Source organism: Girardinichthys multiradiatus, chromosome X, assembly GCF_021462225.1.
Source record: "Girardinichthys multiradiatus isolate DD_20200921_A chromosome X, DD_fGirMul_XY1, whole genome shotgun sequence".
Taxonomy (NCBI): domain Eukaryota; kingdom Metazoa; phylum Chordata; class Actinopteri; order Cyprinodontiformes; family Goodeidae; genus Girardinichthys; species Girardinichthys multiradiatus.
In genome coordinates, this window is record NC_061817.1 from 32,054,548 (window position 1) to 32,075,607 (window position 21,060).

At 37.2% G+C, this 21,060-nt stretch overlaps 1 protein-coding gene and 8 non-coding genes across 9 annotated transcripts in view; 1 reads left to right on the top strand and 8 right to left on the bottom strand.

The window, feature by feature from the left end:
* The first annotated feature begins 763 nt into the window (after positions 1 to 763).
* The window catches only part of LOC124862972 (plexin domain-containing protein 1-like), a 34,936-nt gene continuing 14,639 nt past the window's right edge, over positions 764 to 21,060 (top strand). The window contains exons 1-3 of the mRNA XM_047357192.1: positions 764 to 937; positions 11,095 to 11,243; positions 11,466 to 11,609. Coding sequence (XP_047213148.1) covers positions 835 to 937; positions 11,095 to 11,243; positions 11,466 to 11,609 — 396 coding nt within the window. The 5' untranslated portion in view covers positions 764 to 834. The remainder of the gene's footprint in view (positions 938 to 11,094; positions 11,244 to 11,465; positions 11,610 to 21,060) is intronic.
* On the bottom strand, positions 12,958 to 13,029 carry trnac-gca. Its single transcript has one exon. It is a non-coding gene; the product is annotated as a tRNA-Cys (tRNA).
* On the bottom strand, positions 13,884 to 13,955 carry trnac-gca. The gene has a single exon. It is a non-coding gene; the product is annotated as a tRNA-Cys (tRNA).
* On the bottom strand, positions 14,810 to 14,881 carry trnac-gca. The gene has a single exon. It is a non-coding gene; the product is annotated as a tRNA-Cys (tRNA).
* On the bottom strand, positions 16,130 to 16,201 carry trnac-gca. The gene has a single exon. It is a non-coding gene; the product is annotated as a tRNA-Cys (tRNA).
* trnac-gca lies at positions 17,452 to 17,523 on the bottom strand. The gene has a single exon. It is a non-coding gene; the product is annotated as a tRNA-Cys (tRNA).
* trnac-gca lies at positions 18,378 to 18,449 on the bottom strand. Its single transcript has one exon. It is a non-coding gene; the product is annotated as a tRNA-Cys (tRNA).
* Positions 19,303 to 19,374, bottom strand: trnac-gca. Its single transcript has one exon. It is a non-coding gene; the product is annotated as a tRNA-Cys (tRNA).
* On the bottom strand, positions 20,228 to 20,299 carry trnac-gca. Its single transcript has one exon. It is a non-coding gene; the product is annotated as a tRNA-Cys (tRNA).

A 21,060-nucleotide genomic window follows, 5' to 3' on the forward strand; every position in this document is an offset into this window, starting at 1 on the left:
ATTGAATGATTGCTCAGAATTGATATTTACTTTTTTTTTTTTTTACCTTAAAATGAAAGCTGACGCATAAAACATGGCTTGTGGCATTTCTAACTAAAATGCTTTCTATGTGATTTCTATTTTCTATGGCTAGACAGAAAGAACAACTGCAAAAATGTCAGTATTGATTATGCTGAACCACAAACTTTCTAACATCCAATTGAGATGCTGTAACATGACCTTAAACAAGGCATTCATGCTCAAAACCCCGCAAAATGGCTGAATTGAAACAATTCTGCATAGAAGAGCTGGCCAGAATTCCTTCATAGCATTGCTTCATGGCAGCCGTTGCCAAATGTGGCAAATTTGGGGAGCAATTACCTTTTGACATGATATGGAATATGAAATGTTATAAATAGCACTCGGTGTAAGCCAGCCTTGCTGAGTTTCATACTCCATACCAAATCTTACATGTCAGAAATCGACTGGATTTATATCTTGTTTGGAAAGATTGAGGATTAATACTGCTGGTTGTCATATTTAAAATTGTATTACTCTGAAAGTTGCAGTGGTCCAAGGCAGCAACTACATACCCATGTTTGTAGAAAAACAACTAAGAGAAAGTATGAACACCTTTCATGAAGGTGATTTTTGTTTAATGTGTTTATTGTAGTCATCTCTGCTGCATCCCGAAAGCATCCCAGAGGAGAGAAAAGGGGTGTAGTTAGTGAGTAGAAACTGGCTGGTGTCTGAAGCGAGTGAGATTCAGAGGGACAAAGGAGACAACAGTGGGTGGAAGCAGGCTGAAATCTGTTTTTGTAAAGAAAGGAAAGAAAGAAGTGGAGACAGAATTTTATGTTTTTGCAGGCGAACCTTAAGATGTGGTCCAGTTTGATGATGCTGTTTCTCTGTCTCTCCCAAACAGAGCCAGTCAAAGTCTGGGATCAGCAGCAGACAGGTGAGCTGTGGATATTTTTATCTTTTACACACCGAAATCCTCTTTAGTTCAGTTTAGTTTAGTTTTAAAAACAGGGCAACTGATATTAATCAACATTAACCTGAGATTTTAGCCAGGTGACTAATTTCTATCTCTAGTCCCATGAGCAGGTTGGTGTCAAAGAGATTAAAAAAAATATCAGCAAAAAAGATAAGCAGACACAATACTGCTTATAATGTGATGTTATTTGTCTTCATTATATAAATTTTAAATGTTGTAAAGCTGTGTAATGAGTTGTAGTCAAAGCTTTTTCTCATCAGTTCTAAATTTTTGGGTAAGTTAACATCTCTGGTGTAACTTTTGTCTATTGAAATGTGCTTTAAACCACAGAACTTCAGTAGTATCTTAATAAAGGGGCAAATTGGCATGCCATGCATTTTTCTCTTTTATGCACAAAATTGAATGAACAAGTTTACAATAAAGTGTACAATAAAACGAAGTCTTCCCCACAAGCATGCAACTAAGTCTAAGCAACAACCCACAGTCTGTCGCAAGTTTAAAATTAGATTTGGACCTGCTTTTCTTTTTGCCACTCTGCTGCAGTCTGGCAGAGAAAGAAAAATACTTATTTACTGCTGTTCTTCAACTGAAAAGTTTTGATTCATGTAAGAATTGGGGAAACAGAAAGAAGATCTTGCCTGTTTTTTTCTCCTGTTATACAGGTCCTTCTCAAAATATTAGCATATTGTGATAAAGTTCATTATTTTCCATAATGTAATGATGAAAATTTAACATTCATATATTTTAGATTCATTGCACACTAACTGAAATATTTCAGGTCTTTTATTGTCTTAATACGGATGATTTTGGCATACAGCTCATGAAAACCCAAAATTCCTATCTCACAAAATTAGCATATTTCATCCGACCAATATAAGAAAAGTGTTTTTAATACAAAAAACGTCAGCCTTCAAATAATCATGTACAGTTATGCACTCAATACTTGGTCGGGAATCCTTTTGCAGAAATGACTGCTTCAATGCGGCGTGGCATGGAGGCAATCAGCCTGTGGCACTGCTGAGGTCTTATGGAGGCCCAGGATGCTTCGATAGCGGCCTTTAGCTCATCCAGAGTGTTGGGTCTTGAGTCTCTCAACGTTCTCTTCACAATATCCCACAGATTCTCTATGGGGTTCAGGTCAGGAGAGTTGGCAGGCCAATTGAGCACAGTGATACCATGGTCAGTAAACCATTTACCAGTGGTTTTGGCACTGTGAGCAGGTGCCAGGTCGTGCTGAAAAATGAAATCTTCATCTCCATAAAGCTTTTCAGCAGATGGAAGCATGAAGTGCTCCAAAATCTCCTGATAGCTAGCTGCATTGACCCTGCCCTTGATAAAACACAGTGGACCAACACCAGCAGCTGACACGGCACCCCAGACCATCACTGACTGTGGGTACTTGACACTGGACTTCTGGCATTTTGGCATTTCCTTCTCCCCAGTCTTCCTCCAGACTCTGGCACCTTGATTTCCGAATGACATGCAGAATTTGCTTTCATCCGAAAAAAGTACTTTGGACCAATGAGCAACAGTCCAGTGCTGCTTCTCTGTAACCCAGGTCTGGGGAATGCGGCACCTGTAGCCCATTTCCTGCACACGCCTGTGCACGGTGGTTCTGGATGTTTCTACTCCAGACTCAGTCCACTGCTTCCGCAGGTCCCCCAAGGTCTGGAATCGGCCCTTCTCCACAATCTTCCTCAGGGTCCGGTCAACTCTTCTCGTTGTGCAGCGTTTTCTGTCACACTTTTTCCTTCCCACAGACTTCCCACTGAGGTGCCTTGATACAGCACTCTGGGAACAGCCTATTCGTTCAGAAATTTCTTTCTGTGTCTTACCCTCTTGCTTGAGGGTGTCAATAGTGGCCTTCTGGACAGCAGTCAGGTCAGCAGTCTTACCCATGATTGGGGTTTTGAGTGATGAACCAGGCTGGGAGTTTTAAAGGCCTCAGGAATCTTTTGCAGGTGTTTAGAGTTAACTCGTTGATTCAGATGATTAGGTTCATAGCTCGTTTAGAGACCCTTTTAATGATATGCTAATTTTGTGAGATAGGAATTTTGGGTTTTCATGAGCTGTATGCCAAAATCATCCGTATTAAGACAATAAAAGACCTGAAATATTTCAGTTAGTGTGCAATGAATCTAAAATATATGAATGTTAAATTTTCATCATGACATTATGGAAAATAATGAACTTTATCACAATATGCTAATTTTTTGAGAAGGACCTGTAATTGAATCAGTGATTTCAGATAGGAAAAAGCTGTCTGTGATGAGGGCAAAATGTTTTAGACAGAGTTCAGCTGAATGCTGTTTTGTTAAGATAATGTGACAAATTACAACTGAGATCATGAAAGTTCTTCTGCATCAGGAAATGTGTTGCAAATTAAAATAGAGAGTTTGCAGGAGGTGCTTGCAACATAAGAGGTCAGCTTTCAGTACTGACCCAACATAATTCCCCTTTTTTCTGTATTTCTGCTCTATCTTCTTTGGCATTGAACTCTTTACACAGTTCTCTTTTTAAAAAACGACTTTGATCCCAAGAGAGTCGTTGACGCTATCTTGACCAGAAAAACAAGGAAACTCAAGCTGAAAATAAATGGTGCACCCTGTTATGACCTCAGATTTTGGCCTTCTGTCTTTGTCCTGCTTAGAAGTTGCCTAAACAAGGGGTTTGAAAGTGATCAAAACATTTTAGAATCAGGCAGTAATCAAAAATAACATTGTTTTGTAAAGCTAAACCAATGATATGATGTTATTGTCAGTTAGTCCAGTATCTGGGCTTGTTGAAAAAGTTTTGTCCAAGCTGAAAACTGACCTGTTACGGGAAACATACATGTGATTTGGTGGGGGAATGATAACAACGAAAGGAGTGAAACATATCTTATAAAACTGTGAAGTAATTTGGAACAGTGTTTGTTTGAAAAATTGTTTTGAGCTGAACACACTGAACTCATTCATTTCTCTAATTGGACAATGAAAAGCAGAATGTGCAGTCTTCTCTAAGCTGAGAGCTGGATAGATGAGGATAAGTGAGAAAAGCACATGTTTCACCTTGAGAAGATTTGTCTTAATAAGAGGTGTGTGATGAATTTTATTTGGCTCTGTTTAAGATTCATTGTCTCCTTTGAATTCATTAAAATGTGGTCATTTTTGCTGTGGTGTGTGAGCAGATTGCTAGCTGTCCAAAAAACACATCGATGGCAGGAGCAGGAGCATCGTTTTCAGGATTTAATCTGAATCTAATTGAAGCCAAAGATGTCAGAAAAAAGTGACATAATTTAGGCAAAAACTATTTTGGTGAAGAGCAATTTAAGAAATGTAATTCAGCAGACGTCGTTGAGAAGAACTATAGATGTTTAGTGTGGTTGATGTGTGGGACTTGATGCCAACTCCTCTGGCCTTTGCTCAGGAAGGGTGCGTCCACTCTGACCACACTAAGCTCGCCATGCACAGAAAAAGGCAGCTAAACGTTGAGGTTTGGTTGCTCCTGAAAGAACAGGCAAAGGTCAGTTTTCAGGCCAAAGCATCTGTTCTTTTAATGCTTTAAACGTGTTCGTCATTTGTTTTTTTAACTTAGTGGACTTTTCCACCAGCTCCTGATCCTATACATTTTTCAGCAACTTTTACATTTTGAAAGAGATTTTGTAGTCCAAACCTCACCTATATTCTTTATGCGCTGTGTGTTTACAAAGAAATTAAATTTTTTTTTAAATTTGGTACATCCAAGCTTTCTACAGAAGCAGCCTTAAATAAAGATCGTAACATTTGTTAAAGGCATCCAGGGTGAAATGAATATAAGAGTTCCATTTGTTTTTAAAAACAAGAATTCGGATTTCAAGTTTGAATTTATGATAGATTTTCTCTAATCTGCAGAGGTTTAAAATTAGGTTTAATAATGAGCTCTGAAAAAGTATTTGCATTTGTGTTTAAAATCACTGCAGCTGTGTAATAGATCCACCCTCCCAAGAAGAATGGTTCAAATAAATCAGGGGTGTCCAAGGTTTGGTCCAGGGGCCATATGAGGCTCTTGGAATAATTGTGTGTGGCCCACGACCGCTTTTCAAGAATGATACAAATTTGGTCCTCTGGCAAACGAAGCTAATAGCAAGTGGACACTTTTGGTAATTTTTTAGGATGAGATGTTCCATTGCTAGTTTCTATCTTCATAAATGGAAAAATATTTGGTAAAACACAAAGTATTTTTCTTTTATTTGCCATGTTTTTTTTTTTTTTTTTGCTTTTATTCTATTTTCACAGTAATCCGGGCTAAAATCATCCAGCGACCTTTTACTCATAAAAAACTCAGGCCAGGCCCATTTATTGAACTTAACTAAATACAGCAAAGCTTTTAGAAGAAAGTTCTCATTTTTGTTACTGGGAATAAACTAAAAACATTACATAGACCAAGAAAAAAAGAAAGCATTTGACCCAAAAAGTTAAAATACTGTACGTTCATGAAGGCTAATGTCTGAAATCCCTTCTCAAAACTACAATTTTTTTTTCTTTTTTACTTTGTTTCATTGAAATATTACATATTTAATTTATTGCTAAGAAGGTAAAAAGAAAACAGTTCATAATAAAATTAATTTTCAATTTAATCGGAAAAAAGGCAAAACATGCAATCACCTCTTTTAGAAGATATTTAGTCACCTAATATGTTTTGTAGAAAGAAAAACAACGTTGTGTCACCAACTGATGTAGAACATTTAGGTTCTTTACATAAGCTTTCTAAAGCCTAAATAAATAACTTGACTATATTTGTTAGAGAAAAAAGAGGAGATAGCTGTGAGATCATCATTATAGTTAGCATTTTTAAAATCTAATCTTTGGCAAGTTTTTCCTATTGAAATTAGTCTGTAGTCTTCATTAAGAGGAAATGATCCTAAAGCATTTGTTTTAATGGAATACGCACCATGAACATGATGCCTGGAAAAACCAGGAACATCCCCACAATCACTGATGAATCTGAATGTCACTTCAAGGAGCAGAGGAGTTGGCGGTCATCGCATCTACATTAACAGGTGTTCGTTAAAATCTTTCACTCTTTCTTTCAAGAGTTGTTTCGTCTAAATTAGGTACAATTCCTGCACTCTTCCCTCAAAGAAGAACGGATGTTCAAATCAAATCTTGACACTGAGTCACCTCAATAGTATTCTGTTGCTTTATCCCAGTAGTGTGTGATTTTCTGAGTTAAGTGTCGATACTATGATGTAGGCGTTAAAATGCGTTAAAAAGAGCAACTTTTACATGAGACATCAGCAGGAAGTTGCAACTTTCTTTTATTTTCGTCAATATTTAAGTTCACATTCTTTGTTAAATCCTACCAGCATCAGCAAGCAGAGGTATTTGCAATACGTAACTTTAAAATCTTCACATTAAATATGTGCAGTTTGTGAGACTTCATCTGCCCCCCATTAAAATGAGACTTCCCTGTCCCCCCCTTACCAAATAGATGTCCCGTCAGCGTAGATCCGCTGACCTAGAATCACGTCTAGATTTATAGTGATATAATTGGCAGCCACAAATGATCTGACACACCACAAAGGATAACATATTCCAACAGCCTATTAGGTCAAGGAATATGGACTATGGCTTAAAACTAATTATAAAGTAGTTTTGATAAGTGTGGAAGATATTTGCTAGCAGACTGATGCTTTAAGTCACTTTAATGGCCCATAGAGGGTGAAATAGAGAATAACAAGCCCGGACATGCCCCCCTTATAGAACTGAAAAGCTGTTTGGTTAAAGAGCTCCAGCTGTTTGTTTATAAAAAATATTTGGCTTATAAGGAAGTCAGTTTAAATTACTTTCTGTTAAAGGTAGATTACAGCTAAACTGAACTAAGAGTGAATTTCTTTTTTAGACATCCCAATAACTTGACCTATTGAGAAAAAAGAGGGAGTCAGAGTTTTATCTGAACACAAGAAAGTCCTAAAATGGACTAAATGCCATGCAATATGTGGTAAAATACTCAATAGTAACATCAGAAATACTATAAAATACCAACTTTTGAAAAACAGTCCCAAGCTGGAATATAATCAGATATAACTCCCCACTTCTGTATGAAATAAGGCTTTAAGCTATGTGACAATTTAACTCGTTTTTTTTTTAATATCCGGATTTCATTCTTCAGTATTTTTCCTACATTAATGTGGCTACATCTTAAAAAGTGAAAGTAAAGTGAATGGAGCATCACAGTACCTAAAAACTGACTTTAAAGTGGCCTTGGACTGCATTTTCTTCGGAATTTCCCATAAATTACAAAATGGCGACATTTTGGTCCACATTTCCAGCTAAACTGATACTTTCCCTGTTTTATCACTTGAGCTTCTGCACACATGCGAGCCCATTTTCCAGCTTCAACCTTCATGCAACTTTGCGCTAGCTGTGTGAACTAGCCGTGAAAAGTCCTGCAAAAGCAAGAAACAACAGTTAAACTATGGCTGACTCTTTATTTTTTTAAAGCGTGTTTGAGCACAGGTCTCCTAACCGGACACCGGTTGGTCCGGCAGGGTCACCTCACTCAGTTTTAATCTGCTCAGAGAGACTCCCCCACTGGGAAAAAACCCACGGAGCAGCAGAGGCTAACTCTTCGCGGCAGCCGGGCTGACCACGGTAAAAATACCCCGGGGTTTCAGGGAGGAAGCTGAGCACCACAGGGTGATTTCCTGGCTTTTTTCCCCCATTAACGCGCCTGCTAACATCCTCCTGTAATCTGCTGAAAGCCTGGAACGAAAAAACAGCAAATGTGGAGTACAGGAAGTGACCCTCACTTAGGGTTAGACGAGACACCCCGCGGAAATTCAGCGCCGCCTTGGATTTATATAGGCCGTTGAATGACGTCACTACGGCGTTCCGTAAGGCAAACAAAAAACAAAAACCGAACATAACTGTTTCTAAGTTTGGAGCCAGGTTCTTGATATTGCAATGATATTGTTTTTTTGGTTTTTTTTGTCAACTGATTTAAGTATTCTTGGATGTTTAGGTGTTTTTTTTATATAAACTCTTACTGTTAAAGTGAATAACTGAACAGTAAATACTTCTCTGTGAGGCAAAACAATGTTTTGTATAAATAGTTAAGGAAGTTAGAATCAATATCAGTGTCTGTGTTCATATCGATGTCCTGTAAATGTTGTTAAGTTGTCCCATAATCAGATGACTGTGATTACCTTGTGTTGTTCCTTCCATCCTTCCATCACTTGAGTTTGTTCAGTTCTTTCAAATGATCAGCACTTTAGCTTCATCATGTGAAACATCCAGTTTAGCAGGTAGAGGCTCATGTGGCTTGGATTTTATTAGTGTTGTTTTCTAAGAAAGTGTGCATTTCTGACAAAGGCCACAATTATTGTATATTAAGGTCAAGTATCAAATCGGAGCTCATTGATTAAGTAAAATAATTTACCCATCAGAATTAATTTTTGATAGATACGGAACTGATCAGTTTTATTAATGAAATTTAAAAAATTTGAATTACATAAATATTACTGACTAATCTTAATTGCTGCGTTTTCAGTTCCACTGTTTGTGAGTCTTAATCTCTTTCCTAAACGGTCTGAAGGCCTCAGTTAGCATGTTAGAAATTATGTTTTATGACTGTCAAAAAAGACTAAACAAGAATTTATTGTTTTGAAAGGTTGTTAGGAAAAAGCCTCTTCTTTTTGAAAATGTGTGTTCATGTTTGCAAAGTTGCACAAAAATGAAACACCAGACTTCTGGAACCAAATCTTTTAGACAGATGAGACCAAAGCAGATATTTTGGAGAAAAAACTATTCACATTAGCACAAACATCTCATACAAACTGTCAAGCATGGAGGTGGACAAGTGATGATTTGGGGTTATTTTGCCGCCACAGATCCTGGAGATATTGTAGCCATTGATCAAGGATGAACTCTTCTGTATAACAAAGTATTTTGACTGAGTCAAGTGTAAGATCATCTGTCCAACAGCTGAAGCTTGGCCCACACAGGAACATCAACAGAGTTGTGGAAAAATGACGATTGGGACCACAACAAACTGAGAGATTGATAAAGTCATATAGAAAGTGATTATGTTATATTATTGCTGCTAAAGGTTTTTATTTAAAAATAAGGTCCTCCCGGAATGAAGGGGACCACTTCCTGGGTCTGGGGTCTGGTTGCCCCTCCGGGGTATCGGTACCTGGACCTGGGAGTATAGAGTATGTATGGGGAGTGTGAGTGAGTGTATGACGTCCATTGTTTACGTTTGGTGTGTGCGTGTGTGTGTTTTTATGTGTACGCCTGAGAGTGGGAATGTGTGCCTGTTTTTGTGTCAGGTTGGGTGTTGGGCTGCTCCCTCTCTTGGATCAGCTAAGGCCCCCCCATCAGATGTGGTGCCTATTTCCTCCCCACCGGTGGCTGGTGTCTCTGCCTGCTGGTGTATGGGTGGTCTTCGGTGTCCGGGACTGGGTGCTTCGGTGTGTGCCGTCCCGCTCCCGGTGGCAGCTTGCCTGGACCTGGGCCTGGGCCCCCTGGCTCTGTGGAGCCTCTGCTTGTTGGGTGATGTGTCCCGGGGTCTTGGGTATCTGAGTGCATGGCTGGATCTGCTTCGCTGTAGACAGCTCCCGGCACAGGCTGGGGGCTCATCACTGCAGCTTCCTGGGGCTTCTGCACTGTGGCTGCTGGGTGGTTCCTCTGGGGCTGTATTCTGTTCTTCTCTGGGGGGGTTGTGGTAGCCCCAGCAGTGGTCCACCCAGGGTTCCCATGCTTTGGTCGGCTTTTGGATGTCTGTGGCTCAGATCTCCTCTTTGTCACACTCGCGATTGCATATTTTTACGGAGAAACCTTATATACACAAGCGCGTTCACAGTTACACCCACAGGTGTTTAGATTCAGGTGTTAACAGATACACAGATGTAATATACTGAGCTGCATTTACCACTAAATACATCTTGCATGCATTAGTCCCGTGCACTTTTCGGTAAAATTGTTGTTGTTTTATATGTTTCTGTAGGTGTAGACGTAATCTTCCCGTATTTTGTATGCTCTTCACCTTCTTTCTGTACTCTATTCTTTTCTCTTTCTCTCCCTTTTTCCTTTTCGCCCCACCTCTATCTTTCTTGCTTCTTTTTTTGTTTCTGTCTCGATGTTCATTGCAATTAAAAGGACCCCAAAGCAGTTTCTAATAAAGTATTTTTCATATATATCAACCGGAGCATTTATAGCGTTAGCCGTAACTTGTGAAAGTAAATCTGTTGGGCTTCTTTTTGGCACTCAGACAGCAATTCTGAGTGCTACTCTACCAGACAGGACACATAAAAAAATAAAAAAATAACATAAAATTAAAAAATAAGGTCCTTCTGGAATCTGTTGTGTTCTTTGCCCACTTGTGGTGTGATTTAAATAACTTTAGCAGTAAGTAAATCCAAGATCATTTTTATTATTGTCCTAATATATAAGAATCAAAAACCACAATCCATATAAATTCTTTTCACCCTGACCATATTTTCAATTTTCACAAATTTGTATTATCCCCACTGAGAAAGCCCCTGATAAGCCTTTCCAGTGGTGCTTGTATATAATCATTGTCAAAATTACCACTTTGCACCACCGTAAAGGCTTTTTTTATACAGCTGCATAAAGTTGAGGTTGTGCAAGGACAAAATGTCTACACATCAAAATCAAATAATGAGGATAAATATACCAGCAGAACATGAATTTTCCACACAGCAAGTAAAAACAGAGCACAGTGCAGAAATAAACTTTTAACATGAGCCAAGCTTGAGCGGCTTCAAAGAGGGCAAGTTGTCAATTAAAACACCCAAAAGTTTAAAACAAAGCCTACCTACCCCAGTTTGCTTACCAGATAGGGTCAGCTCTGATTGCAGGGTTTGACAACACATTCAAAGCAGAAGAAAAATATTGTTGTATGGTTTCAACAAATCGCTTTTACTGACAAAGCCAAGGCAGACAAATTCAAAGGAACATTTTAATTTCTCACAAGACTCACTGTCTGAGCACAAAACCACAGCATTGTAAACATCTGATTTTAGAGCTGCAGTAAAACTGGCATATTCATTTGTTTCTTTTGTTGAAATGCTCCTTGTAATTCAAAATGCATTTTTCTGACAAAAAAGAACTAATTCACACTATTCCTACCAGATGGCTCCTACAGTGTAATCCCACAGCAGCGTGAAGCGTTAACTGCTGGCTACAGAGACCGAAGATCTTTTTCGGGCAGGACAAGCAGGACAGTTCTGGGTGGAGGACTCACTATCAACACATTGCCAAACAACATGACACATGTAGTGGTGAGTGCTAACCCACATTGTTTCTTCTCACTGTAAATATTTAAGGGATGTAATAGTACTTTGGTTTGTAACTTGATGTATTTGTTTTAGTTGAGGTCAAACAGTGCCCTCTTTTGGAAAGAAATATTTACTCCTCTACACAAGCTTGGAAATGCATAAAACAGCATGACATTTAAACATGTTCCTGAGGTCCTTCACAACCACCTTATTTCTGTCTTTAAGGAGGCCTCTAGCAAGTACTACACATGGCAAAGCTTTGGCCCTGAGGACCAGCGAACGCAGGACCTGTGGTTTGACATGAACGACGTCCGGCATGGCCAAGTCAGAGTCCACAGCATTCTGTCAAATTCACATAAACAGGCTGTGGTGAGTCTTATTGATATTTGTATGAATGCATTAGAAATCAAGCCACTGACCAAAAAATGTTCTACCAGCATCAAACATTTTGTCTCTTTATCTGTTCTGTTAAATGCACATTTGATGAGATTTTTCTCATCTGTTTACAGCATTGATCAAAGAAACTGAAAGGTTGGAAAAACGAAACAGGCTTTATTATTGTAATTTTCTTCAGGCTACAAATATAAGTAACACTTCATTTTATTATCTTTAAAAACTGATCATTATATTTGTTGCATGTTTGTGTTTTCAAATCCCTAAAACAGTATTCATACTCCTTGAAGTTCTTCATATTTTGTCACATTACAATCAGAAATGTCATGGTCAATTGTTGGGATTACACCAAGCCATGTAGGGGACACAGTAAATGTGAAAACACAGGCTCTGATCAAACGAAACCAAAATTAAGCTTGCTTTTAATAGCACAAAACTGTAGACTGGAGGGGAACTTATACATGTTTTTCAAAACACTTTATTTTTCATAATTTGTACTGATAAAAGTTAGAAAAGCGTCAAATATTTGTAACAATTAAGTTAAACAAAAACGGAAAATCAATGGAATCTGGAAGGGGAAAATACTCTTTCACAGTTAATTTGAGTCTTTCACAAAGTTTTCCAAAACAATGAGAATCACTACCCCCAATACTTAATTATTTAATTAAATGCATTTTTGGAATAAGGTCATATGTGCCACGTCAAACCTATGGTGGTTGACTTGTTAAAAGAAATTTTTTGATTTTCCACAAGTCTTGTTGAAAACAGTATATTTTGCCAACATCTCATCTTAAACTCAGATTTGCAGTCAAGCTTTTAGTGCTGTTCATGGTGAGCTACAATTTGGATAGCTTATTCCTAAATAGTGTTAGTGCTTACATGTGGTAAATTGAATTAGACTGTCTTCAAATTTGAAATCCTGGTAGATGGAGATGTAAGTGTTTCAATGTGAATTTAGGGCAGTTCAGAATGCGTCGATTGGACTACACGCTATGTTTTTAGGAGGCCCGTGGAACCAGAGTTTTCACCTAATCAGCGTGTTTGTTACTAACGGTGCTCAGTTGGGATTGGAAGAAATAAACATAAGGGGCACCTAGATTTGAACTGGGGACCTGTTGTTCTGCAGTCATATGCTTTACCACTTAGATATTCAAGGCAGAGGACCTACAGAGACAGATAATTCAGCATGTTTATTACTGAAACTGCTCTATAGTATAGTAAAATATTTAACTGATACTTATATGACATCATCCTGACAGATAATTCAGCATGTTTGTTATTGAAAGTGCTCTATAAGGAACTTAGTAACATATTTAAATGTTGCAGGGGGCACCCAGAATTGAACTGGGGACCTCTTGATCTGCAGTCAAATGCTCTACCACTGAGCTACACCCCCATGTGCTGTTTGTTCTGCTAGCATACAATACAATGAGGACTATGGATATTTATTGTAGAGACAACACATTTCTCCTCCCATAATATTTAACAGATATATGTTGGAAACAATATTTTTTGTCACCTCAAGTGTTGTCTAGACTAATTGCCCTTTTTCATGCTTTTCCTTGATTGTAGCTTCAACAATCCTGTGGAAATACACTTAGTGACCAAAAACATAGAAGACATAGAAACTCTTCTGACGGCATCCTGCCTGCATCACTGAGTCTTTCATGGCTAAATTTGTTCATTTTTAAGACATGGACATTTGATTATTTATCTCATTTACTTTTGTTTTCAAAGAAAATTAGACATTATGTGAAAAACAAACTCAGGAGTTGATCTCCTTACAGAAAACTGAAACATGCTTTCAGCAGTCCATGTTTTAACCCTCCTTGGTCCTTAAATATATATATTTGCCTAACTTTGGCTGTACATATGTAAATTGCAGGGGATTTGCCTGTTTTTTATAGTTTTTCATCTGGTTTTAAAACAAATAGCCCAACATGTGTCCCTTTGGCATTTTTCCTCCAATTACTCCAAATAAATTGCACTTTTTAACTGAATATGATTGCATTTAATCCATCTTTTTCATATGTCATTCATCAGATGGTGTAAAAATTCAACTTTTTCACATCTTTGCGCATACAGGTGACTTCAATGTGAACCACTGCTGGGTCCAATTTATAAAACCCTTCAAGTGAAACAACAAGTAGTCTGTCTTTTCAAGGCAGAGGACCTACAGAGACAGATAATTCAGCATGTTTGTTATTGAAAGTGCTCTATAAGGAACTTAGTAACATATTTAAATGTTGCAGGAGGCACCCAGAATTGAACTGGGGACCTCTTGATCTGCAGTCAAATGCTCTACCACTGAGCTACACCCCCATGTGCTGTTTGTTCTGCTAGCATACAATACAATGAGGACTATGGATATTTATTGTAGAGACAACACATTTCTCCTCCCATAATATTTAACAGATATATGTTGGAAACAATATTTTTTGTCACCTCAAGTGTTGTCTAGACTAATTGCCCTTTTTCATGCTTTTCCTTGATTGTAGCTTCAACAATCCTGTGGAAATACACTTAGTGACCAAAAACATAGAAGACATAGAAACTCTTCTGACAGCATCCTGCCTACATCACTGAGTCTTTCATGGCTAAATTTGTTCATTTTTAAGACATGGACATTTGATTATTTATCTCATTTACTTTAGTTTTCAAAGAAAATTAGACATTATGTGAAAAACAAACTCAGGAATTGTTGTCCTTACAGAAAACTGAAACATGCTTTCAGCAGTCCATGTTTTAACCCTCCTTGGTCCTTAAATATATATATTTGCCTAACTTTGGCTGTACATATGTAAATTGCAGGGGATTTGCCTGTTTTTTATAGTTTTTCATCTGCTTTTAAAACAAATAGCCCAACATGTGTCCCTTTGGCATTTTTCCTCCAATTACTCCCATTAAATTGCACTTTTTAACTGAATATGATTGCATTTAATCCATCTTTTTAATATGTCATTCATCTGATGGTGTAAAAATTCAACTTTTTCACATCTTTGCGCATACAGGTGAATTTGATGTGAACCACTGCTGGGTCCACATTATAAAACCCTTCAAGTGAAACAACAAGTAGTCTATCTCTTCAAGGCAGAGGACCTACAGAGACAGATAATTCAGCATGTTTGTTATTGAAAGTGCTCTATAAGGAACTTAGTAACATATTTAAATTTTGCAGGGGGCACCCAGAATTGAACTGGGGACCTCTTGATCTGCAGTCAAATGCTCTACCACTGAGCTACACCCCCATGTGCTGTTTGTTCTGCTAGCATACAATACAATGAGGACTATGGATATTTATTGTAGAGACAACACATTTCTCCTCCCATAATATTTAACAGATATATGTTGGAAACAATTTTTTGTCACCTCAAGTGTTGTCTAGACTAATATCCCTTTTTCATGCTTTTCCTTGATTGTAGCTTCAACAATCCTGTGGAAATACACTTAGTGACCAAAAACATAGAAGACATAGAAACTCTTCTGACGGCATCCTGCCTGCATCACTGAGTCTTTCATGGCTAAATTTGTTCATTTTTAAGACATGGACATTTGATTATTTATCTCATTTACGTTTGTTTTCAAAGAAAATTAGACATTATGTGAAAAACAAACTCAGGAGTTGATCTCCTTACAGAAAACTGAAACATGCTTTCAGCAGTCCATGTTTTAACCCTCCTTAGTCCTTAAATATATATAATTGCCTAACTTTGGCTGTACATATGTAAATTGCAGGGGATTTGCCTGTTTTTTATAGTTTTTCATCTGGTTTTAAAACAAATAGCCCAACATGTGTCCCTTTGGCATTTTTCCTCCAATTACTCCAAATAAATTGCACTTTTTAACTGAATATGATTGCATTTAATCCATCTTTTTCATATGTCATTCATCAGATGGTGTACAAATTCAACTTTTTCACATCTTTGCGCATACAGGTGACTTCAATGTGAACCACTGCTGGGTCCACTTTTGTTTTCAAAGAAAATTAGACATTATGTGAAAAACAAACTCAGGAATTGTTGTCCTTACAGAAAACTGAAACATGCTTTCAGCAGTCCATGCTTTAACCCTCCTTGGTCCTTAAATATATATATTTGCCTAACTTTGGCTGTACATATGTAAATTGCAGGGGATTTGCCTGTTTGTTTATAGTTTTTCATCTGCTTTTAAAACAAATAGCCCAACATGTGTCCCTTTGGCATTTTTCCTCCAATTACTCCCATTAAATTGCACTTTTTAACTGAATATGATTGCATTTAATGCATCTTTTTAATATGTCATTTATCAGATGGTGTAAAAATTCAACTTTTTCACATCTTTACGCATACAGGTGAATTTGATGTGAACCACTGCTGGGTCCACATTATAAAACCCTTCAAGTGAAACAACAAGTAGTCTGTCTCTTCAAGGCAGAGGACCTACAGAGACAGATAATTCAGCATGTTTGTTATTGAAAGTGCTCTATAATCAAACTTGGTAACATATTTAAATGTTGCAGGGGGCACCCAGAATTGAACTGGGGACCTCTTGATCTGCAGTCAAATGCTCTACCACTGAGCTACACCCCCATGTGCTGTTTGTTCTGCTAGCATACAATACAATGAGGACTATGGATATTTATTGTAGAGACAACACATTTCTCCTCACATAATATTTAACAGATATATGTTGGAAACAATATTTTTTGTCACCTCAAGTGTTGTCTAGACTAATTGCCCTTTTTCATGCTTTTCCTTGATTGTAGCTTCAACAATCCTGTGGAAATACACTTAGTGACCAAAAACATAGAAGACATAGAAACTCTTCTGACAGCATCCTGCCTACATCACTGAGTCTTACATGGCTAAATTTGTTCATTTTTAAGACATGGACATTTGATTATTTATCTCATTTACGTTTGTTTTCAAAGAAAATTAGACATTATGTGAAAAACAAACTCAGGAGTTGATCTCCTTACAGAAAACTGAAACATGCTTTCAGCAGTCCATGTTTTAACCCTCCTTAGTCCTTAAATATATATATTTGCCTAACTTTGGCTGTACATATGTAAATTGCAGGGGATTTGCCTGTTTTTTATAGTTTTTCATCTGGTTTTAAAACAAATAGCCCAACATGTGTCCCTTTGGCATTTTTCCTCCAATTACTCCAAATAAATTGCACTTTTTAACTGAATATGATTGCATTTAATCCATCTTTTTCATATGTCATTCATCAGATGGTGTAAAAATTCAACTTTTTCACATCTTTGCGCATACAGGTGACTTCAATGTGAACCACTGCTGGGTCCACTTTTGTTTTCAAAGAAAATTAGACATTATGTGAAAAACAAACTCAGGAATTGTTGTCCTTACAGAAAACTGAAACATGCTTTCAGCAGTCCATGCTTTAACCCTCCTTGGTCCTTAAATATATATATTTGCCTAACTTTGGCTGTACATATGTAAATTGCAGGGGATTTGCCTGTTTGTTTATAGTTTTTCATCTGCTTTTAAAACAAATAGCCCAACATGTGTCCCTTTGGCATTTTTCCTCCAATTACTCCCATTAAATTGCACTTTTTAACTGAATATGATTGCATTTAATGCATCTTTTTAATATGTCATTCATCTGATGGTGTAAAAATTCAACTTTTTCACATCTTTGCACATACAGGTGACTTCAATGTGAACCACTGCTGGGTCCAATTTATAAAACCCTTCAAGTGAAACAACAAGTAGTCTATCTCTTCAAGGCAGAGGACCTACAGAGACAGATAATTCAGCATGTTTGTTATTGAAAGTGCTCTATAATCAAACTTAGTAACATATTTAAATTTTGCAGGGGGCACCCAGAATTGAACTGGGGACCTCTTGATCTGCAGTCAAATGCTCTACCACTGAGCTACACCCCCATGTGCTGTCTGTTCTGCTAGCATACAATACAATGAGGACTATGGATATTTATTGTAGAGACAACACATTTCTCCTCACATAATATTTAACAGATATATGTTGGAAACAATATTTTTTGTCACCTCAAGTGTTGTCTAGACTAATATCCCTTTTTGATGCTTTTCCTTGATTGTAGCTTCAACAGTCCTGTGGAAATACACTTAGTGACCAAAAACATAGAAGACATAGAAACTCTTCTGACGGCATCCTGCCTGCATCACTGAGTATTTCATGGCTAAATTTGTTCATTTTTAAGACATGGACATTTGATTATTTATCTCATTTACGTTTGTTTTCAAAGAAAATTAGACATTATGTGAAAAACAAACTCAGGAGTTGATCTCCTTACAGAAAACTGAAACATGCTTTCAGCAGTCCATGTTTTAACCCTCCTTAGTCCTTAAATATATATATTTGCCTAACTTTGGCTGTACATATGTAAATTGCAGGGGATTTGCCTGTTTTTTATAGTTTTTCATCTGGTTTTAAAACAAATAGCCCAACATGTGTCCCTTTGGCATTTTTCCTCCAATTACTCCAAATAAATTGCACTTTTTAACTGAATATGATTGCATTTAATGCATCTTTTTCACATGTCATGCATCGGATAGGGTAAAAATTCAACTTTTTCACATCTTTACGCATACAGGTGAATTTGATGTGAACCACTGCTGGGTCCAATTTATAAAACCCTTCAAGTGAAACAACAAGTAGTCTGTCTTTTCAAGGCAGAGGACCTACAGAGACAGATAATTCAGCATGTTTGTTATTGAAAGTGCTCTATAAGGAACTTAGTAACATATTTAAATGTTGCAGGGGGCACCCAGAATTGAACTGGGGACCTCTTGATCTGCAGTCAAATGCTCTACCACTGAGCTACACCCCCATGTGCTGTTTGTTCTGCTAGCATACAATACAATGAGGACTATGGATATTTATTGTAGAGACAACACATTTCTCCTCCCATAATATTTAACAGATATATGTTGGAAACAATATTTTTGTCACCTCAAGTGTTGTCTAGACTAATTGCCCTTTTTCATGCTTTTCCTTGATTGTAGCTTCAACAATCCTGTGGAAATACACTTAGTGACCAAAAACATAGAAGACATAGAAACTCTTCTGACAGCATCCTGCCTACATCACTGAGTCTTTCATGGCTAAATTTGTTCATTTTTAAGACATGGACATTTGATTATTTATCTCATTTACTTTAGTTTTCAAAGAAAATTAGACATTATGTGAAAAACAAACTCAGGAATTGTTGTCCTTACAGAAAACTGAAACATGCTTTCAGCAGTCCATGTTTTAACCCTCCTTGGTCCTTAAATATATATATTTGCCTAACTTTGGCTGTACATATGTAAATTGCAGGGGATTTGCCTGTTTGTTTATAGTTTTTCATCTGCTTTTAAAACAAATAGCCCAACATGTGTCCCTTTGGCATTTTTCCTCCAATTACTCCCATTAAATTGCACTTTTTAACTGAATATGATTGCATTTAATGCATCTTTTTAATATGTCATTCATCTGATGGTGTAAAAATTCAACTTTTTCACATCTTTGCACATACAGGTGAATTTGATGTGTACCATTGCTGGGTCCAATTATAAAACCCTTCAAGTGAAACAACAAGTAGTCTATCTCTTCAAGGCAGAGGACCTACAGAGACAGATAATTCAGCATGTTTGTTATTGAAAGTGCTCTATAAGGAACTTAGTAACATATTTAAATGTTGCAGGGGGCACCCAGAATTGAACTGGGGACCTCTTGATCTGCAGTCAAATGCTCTACCACTGAGCTACACCCCCATGTGCTGTTTGTTCTGCTAGCATACAATACAATGAGGACTATGGATATTTATTGTAGAGACAACACATTTCTCCTCCCATAATATTTAACAGGTATATGTTGGAAACAATTTTTTGTCACCTCAAGTGTTGTCTAGACTAATATCCCTTTTTGATGCTTTTCCTTGATTGTAGCTTCAACAGTCCTGTGGAAATACACTTAGTGACCAAAAACATAGAAGACATAGAAACTCTTCTGACGGCATCCTGCCTGCATCACTGAGTCTTTCATGGCTAAATTTGTTCATTTTTAAGACATGGACATTTTATTATTTATCTCATTTACGTTTGTTTTCAAAGAAAATTAGACATTATGTGAAAAACAAACTCAGGAGTTGATCTCCTTACAGAAAACTGAAACATGCTTTCAGCAGTCCATGTTTTAACCCTCCTTAGTCCTTAAATATATATAATTGCCTAACTTTGGCTGTACATATGTAAATTGCAGGGGATTTGCCTGTTTTTTATAGTTTTTCATCTGGTTTTAAAACAAATAGCCCAACATGTGTCCCTTTGGCATTTTTCCTCCAATTACTCCCATTAAATTGCACTTTTTAACTGACTATGATTGCATTTAATGCATCTTTTTCATATGTCATTCATCAGATGGTGTAAAAATTCAACTTTTTCACATCTTTACGCATACAGGTGAATTTGATGTGAACCACTGCTGGGTCCACATTATAAAACCCTTCAAGTGAAACAACAAGTAGTCTGTCTCTTCAAGGCAGAGGACCTACAGAGACAGATAATTCAGCATGTTTATTATTGAAAGTGCTCTATAATCAAACTTAGTAACATATTTAAATGTTGCAGGGGGCACCCAGAATTGAACTGGGGACCTCTTGATCTGCAGTCAAATGCTCTACCACTGAGCTACACCCCCATGTGCTGTTTGTTCTGCTAGCATACAATACAATGAGGACTATGGATATTTATTGTAGAGACAACACATTTCTCCTCCCATAATATTTAACAGATATATGTTGGAAACAATATTTTTGTCACCTCAAGTGTTGTCTAGACTAATTGCCCTTTTTCATGCTTTTCCTTGATTGTAGCTTCAACAATCCTGTGGAAATACACTTAGTGACCAAAAACATAGAAGACATAGAAACTCTTCTGACAGCATCCTGCCTACATCACTGAGTCTTTCATGGCTAAATTTGTTCATTTTTAAGACATGGACATTTGATTATTTATCTCATTTACTTTAGTTTTCAAAGAAAATTAGACATTATGTGAAAAACAAACTCAGGAACTGTTGTCCTTACAGAAAACTGAAACATGCTTTCAGCAGTCCATGTTTTAACCCTCCTTGGTCCTTAAATATATATATTTGCCTAACTTTGGCTGTACATATGTAAATTGCAGGGGATTTGCCTGTTTTTTATAGATTTTCATGTGGTTTTAAAACAAATAGCCCAACATGTGTCCCTTTGGCATTTTTCCTCCAATTACTCCAAATAAATTGCATTTTTTAACTGACTATGATTGCATTTAATGCATCTTTTTCATATGTCATTCATCAGATGGTGTAAAAATTCAACTTTTTCACATCTTTGCGCATACAGGTGAATTTGATGTGTACCATTGCTGGGTCCAATTTATAAAACCCTTCAAGTGAAACAACAAGTAGTCTGTCTC